General features: G+C 34.3%; 2 protein-coding genes across 2 annotated transcripts; both read right to left on the bottom strand.

Annotated features, from left to right (window-relative positions):
- Positions 1-827: 827 nt before the first annotated feature.
- Positions 828-1,438, bottom strand: LOC127123092 (uncharacterized). Its single transcript, XM_051053348.1, has 2 exons — positions 1,321-1,438; positions 828-1,261 (listed from the first exon to the last, which is right to left on the bottom strand). The coding sequence occupies exons 1-2, from the start codon at positions 1,436-1,438 to the stop codon at positions 828-830; spliced, it is 552 nt and encodes a 183-aa protein (XP_050909305.1).
- Positions 1,439-1,605: 167 nt separating this feature from the next.
- LOC127123091 (uncharacterized) lies at positions 1,606-2,238 on the bottom strand. Its single transcript, XM_051053347.1, has one exon. It carries the CDS (start codon positions 2,236-2,238, stop codon positions 1,606-1,608), a length of 633 nt encoding a protein of 210 aa, XP_050909304.1.
- Between the last annotated feature and the right edge of the window lie 2,321 nt (positions 2,239-4,559).

The raw sequence follows: 4,559 nt of genomic DNA, 5'->3' as shown, positions 1-4,559 counted from the left end.
TATAGCCCTTTGACATGGAACTATAGCCAATAAAGACACATCTTTAACTTGTTTCTTCCAGCTTTGTCCTCTTTTGTTTAGGAATTTGAGCATAGCAAACAAACCTAAAAACTTTAAGGTGGTTAACTCAAGGTATTCTTCCACTCCAAGCTTCAAATAGAGTCTTATTCCATACAACCTTTGTTGGACATCTATTTAGCAAATACACAGCAGTATTAACAGCCTCAGGCCAAAAGGTTTTAGGCAAACCTTTTTCAAGTAGCATAGACTTTGCTATCTCCATCACGGTTTGGTTCTTTCTTTCAGATACACCGTTTTACAGAGGTGTATAGCCAACAGTGAATTGTCTTTCAACACCTTCATCTTCACAAAATTTGTGAAATTCATTCGAGGTGTACTCCTCCCCACTGTCACTTCTCAACATTTTTATAAACCCACCACTTTGTTTCTCAACAAAATCTTTAAACTTCTTAAAAATTACAAAAACATCAGATTTTTGTCTCATAAAATATACTCATGTCATACGGGTAAAATCATCAATAAACAAGATAAAATACCTATTTTTTTTCCATGAGACAAAGTATTCATAGGACCACACACATATGTGTGTACAAGTTCCAACCCTTGTTTGGCTCTCCATACTCCTTCCTTTGAAAATCGTTGGCGGTGGTGTTTGCCAAGCATACATCCTTCACACACACCAGATTTTTCTTCAATTATTGGCAGCCCATACACCATCTTCTTTTGATAAAGGAACTTGAGACTATTGTAGTTCAAGTGCCCAAGTCTCTTGTGCCATAAACAAGAGTCATTTTCTTCTCTAGCCATTATGCTGATTTTTTTTCATAATTAAGAGAAAGTGGAAAGCTTCTATTACTGGTCATTTTTACAACAACAACATTTCTTCTCTTTGAATCAAAAATTTTGCACTCACGATTCTCAAAATTTAGAGAATAGCCATGCTCCAAAAGTTGTCCAATGCTTAGCAAGTTCTCATCCAACTCTTGCACATAAATAGTGTCATGAATGACTTTGCTTCCTTGCTTTGTTGTAACTCCAATGCGGCCTTTTCTTTTTACTTCAACATGTTCTCCATTTCCCAATTTAACTTTTGAGCCAAATGAAGAATCAATGTTTATAAAAGCTTCTTTCTTTCCGGTCATATGATTGCTACAACCGCTATCCAAATACCACACATTTTTATCTTCTTGAAATGCTTTTTGACAAGCAAAGAACAAATTACCTTCATCATTTTCTCCTTCTGCAAATAAAGCATGTTGTTGATTGGCAAAACGATAATCCTTTTGAATATGCCCGAACCTCTTGCAATTGTGACATTGTGGTTTGCTCTTGTTCCAACAAACATTCTCGTTATGAGTATTACTCTTACAGATTTCGCACCATTTATTTGATGCTCCTTCATGCCATCTTCCGCCATTCGCGCCTCTTCCTCTTCCTCGTGAGTTTCTTCCTCTGCCCATTCCTCTTCCAAATCTGCCACCTCTAGAAGACTCGCCTCTATTTTGTATTAGGGGCTTATTTTCACCGTTGTTGGGCTGAATGTTGAGTTTAGATTGAAAGGCACTCAACTGATTTTTCAGAGTGTCATAACAACCTTTGTTCGTAGGACCTCAAAGACTCCGTCAACCCTTGAACATACATAGTTAATAGGTCATTAGTTTCTTCTATAACGTTCACCATAGGATCAAATTTTTCTGTCAAACTAATCAAATTTTTATCAACAATTATGAGATCATCTATTGTATCTCCATGTGGCTTCATTTGATTCACCAATTTAGAGAGTCTATTAAAGTATTCATTCAAACTCTCATTCTCTTTCATTCTTTCATTTTCATAGTCTCTCTTAAGAGATTGGAGTTTCACAGTTCTCACCTTTGAGTCTCCTTCAAACTCTTGTTGTAGAATATTCCATGCTTCCTTTGATGTTTTTGCTCTCATAATCCTTGGGAAAATGGATATAGAGACTGCTCTTTGAATCATCCCGAGAACTCCAACATTTGTGATCTTCTTTTTCTTCTTCAATTCTTCAAGTCGTTGGCTTGATTCTTCAGCCTCTATTGGTGCTGGTTCTTCATACCTGTTTTGGACGAACTCCAAGACATCCAAATAGGTGAATAGAGTCACCATTTTAACAGCCAAAAAATCATAATTTTCTCCTTCAAACAAAGGAACTTTAACATTGCTATAAACTGTAGAAGAGTTGCTTGTGGAAGCCATTTTTTTTTGTTTCTGTTGCAGCTGTAAGGATCTGTAGCTCTAATACCACACTGTTGGTGGTATTCTAGATGTGGTATATGATAAATTATATTGTTGCAAAATTTAGAGTAAGAAAATATATATTTTTTGAATACTCTTATATTATTGAATCCACCACACACTCACTTTTATATAGGCTTAAAGGAAACTGAGATAGAAGATAATAAGTTGGTAATTAAGATGAGGACTCTTTGATTCTCTCAATCTTAATGATACAACTTTATCATAAATCGAAATAAAGATAATTATTATAATGTGATGGTTACAATTATCTTATAATACATACTAAAGATAGCGGTGGTTATAACACATTAATTTTAACATGAATAAATGTGACCATAAGACTATCTTCTAAGACAAAGTAGGATAAAATTACTGTAGTGGTTGATCTTGCAGTTTTCAGCCAATTTAGTTTGAGTTCTTGTTGTATGTAGAGCCTTCAGTTTTTGGATACCCGAAGCCTACTACTGTTCCCAACAACAACTAAGAGTAGCCATTGTGTTTCTCTGCAGCAGACCACGACATCATCAACAACAAAGAGCTCCATTCTGCACCACTATTCTCACCGGAAAATATTCATAACCTGAGTCACAAATGAAAAGGTATATTTCTCACCTTAGTTGTTTTGGATCTTCCATGTTTTGATCATTGTGTTTTCATGTGAGATAGATAAACATTGCATGGTGTATTGGAAGAGTCGCTTGATTATTTCATGTTGTCATTGTTTGGTTTAACTTGTTGTTTGCAATAAGAAATTGACATTTGACATGGATGAACAATGTCATGTAGAAATGAGTTTGACTTGTCATGTTACTACAAGTTCTTCTAAAAGAGTAGACTTGTATTCTAGCATTAGTATGTTTATTTGTTATGTCTTAATAGACCTTGTTTTTATTATTTAGACAAATATTTTTGTGTGCTTTTGGGCTAAATTGTGACATTTTATTCAAGCCCATCTAACTTTTTCTATTTACATTTTATGTTGATTTCTTTTGTTTTTTTATTACTATTGTGATAAGTTACATTTTTTCCCAATATTGCAACATTGCGAAAAATTAAAAAGATATATATTGCATGTGGTATTGTTGTATTTTTCTTTTCTTTCCATTGTGTTGCGATTTCGAAATTAAAATTCAATTTGACTTTCAAAAATCGTTTTGACACGTAGATTTTTGTTCGGATTTTTATAGAGTGATTCCTACATGAATCCACTTTAAATTAGCTTAGAGTTAAATTCAGTTTGCTTTCGATTTCGGTTGATTTCCGGTCCCATGGTTTACTCTTGGACCTTCTTACAATGAGATCATTGTGTTTATATTCACTTGTTTGATACCCTGTATGTTTATCATATTATCTTAGTCCCCATCTGATAAAATATACCCTCATCCATTGCTTGTAATTTCTATTCATTTTCTTGCTTGTATTTCCTATAGATATATCTTTAATCAAAAACCAGATAAAAGAATAAAATCAATCTTTCAAAAAAATAAAAACACTTGGTCAACACCAAGCCTCTATTTTCAAAACCTTCAAACCATTTCATTTTCAATCATAAATCATTTTCACCAACAATCATTTCAAACCATTACATTTTATATCTAAATCATTTCCAAACCCTCCAATCACTTCAAATCTTTTTCATATCCAAACCTCGATACACATCGAGTGCATTTTCTCAATCAAAACAACAAAACATCTAAAAATATTTTCATAAAATAAGATGAAAAAGGGTCGGGGTATAGTCCACGAGCTCCCAAGAGTTGGGAAACGAGATGTAGTTCTCGCCCATCCGAACTCTCCTCATCACCGAAAATGCTTCAGACACATCTAACTCTTTTTTCGCTGTTGTGCGGTAACTTTCAAACCATTTTCACAAATGAATGGTATTTTGTTTCAAGACGATACAAAATAATGCTTCATCGACAATCGTGTGAGTTGAAATGAGTGGAATTTTCCCGTGAATGTTAATTTGTAAATCCATTCAATATGATGCAAACATCCACTCCTCACCTATTCCGGGTAAGTAATGTTTTCCGTCGATTGTGAAAAAATAGTTTTTGCTAAAATCGACCAACAAACAAACATTTTCTACCCCGACCTACGTAGATTTGTGTTCTCCATCGCACCTGGAGATACGTAGGAGCGAGATTCAAAGTATCCTCAGGAACCCTGATAAAAACTAAACCCTTTTGTGCTATTTCTTTTCCCTTATTAACTCGAGAAACCTAACATTTCTAAGCTAACACTAACGCACACAACTAACCAAATGGTTCCCATTAAGT

This window comes from Lathyrus oleraceus, chromosome 2 (assembly GCF_024323335.1).
Source record: "Lathyrus oleraceus cultivar Zhongwan6 chromosome 2, CAAS_Psat_ZW6_1.0, whole genome shotgun sequence".
Taxonomy (NCBI): domain Eukaryota; kingdom Viridiplantae; phylum Streptophyta; class Magnoliopsida; order Fabales; family Fabaceae; genus Lathyrus; species Lathyrus oleraceus.
The sequence above is the reverse complement of the archived record's forward strand: the minus strand, read 5'-3'. Positions and strand labels throughout refer to the sequence as shown.

What these genes read in the sequence shown, in the direction of transcription:
- LOC127123092 (XM_051053348.1), bottom strand. Translation starts at nt 1,438, where the DNA reads ATGGCGGAAGATGGCATGAAGGAGCATCAAATAAATGGTGCGAAATCT. An exon ending in CAATGTCACAATTGCAAGAG is followed by an intron (nt 1,262 to 1,320) that starts GTTCGGGCATAT and finishes CTTTATTTGCAG; the next exon opens with AAGGAGAAAATGATGAAGGT.
- LOC127123091 (XM_051053347.1), bottom strand. Translation starts at nt 2,238, where the DNA reads ATGGCTTCCACAAGCAACTCTTCTACAGTTTATAGCAATGTTAAAGTT.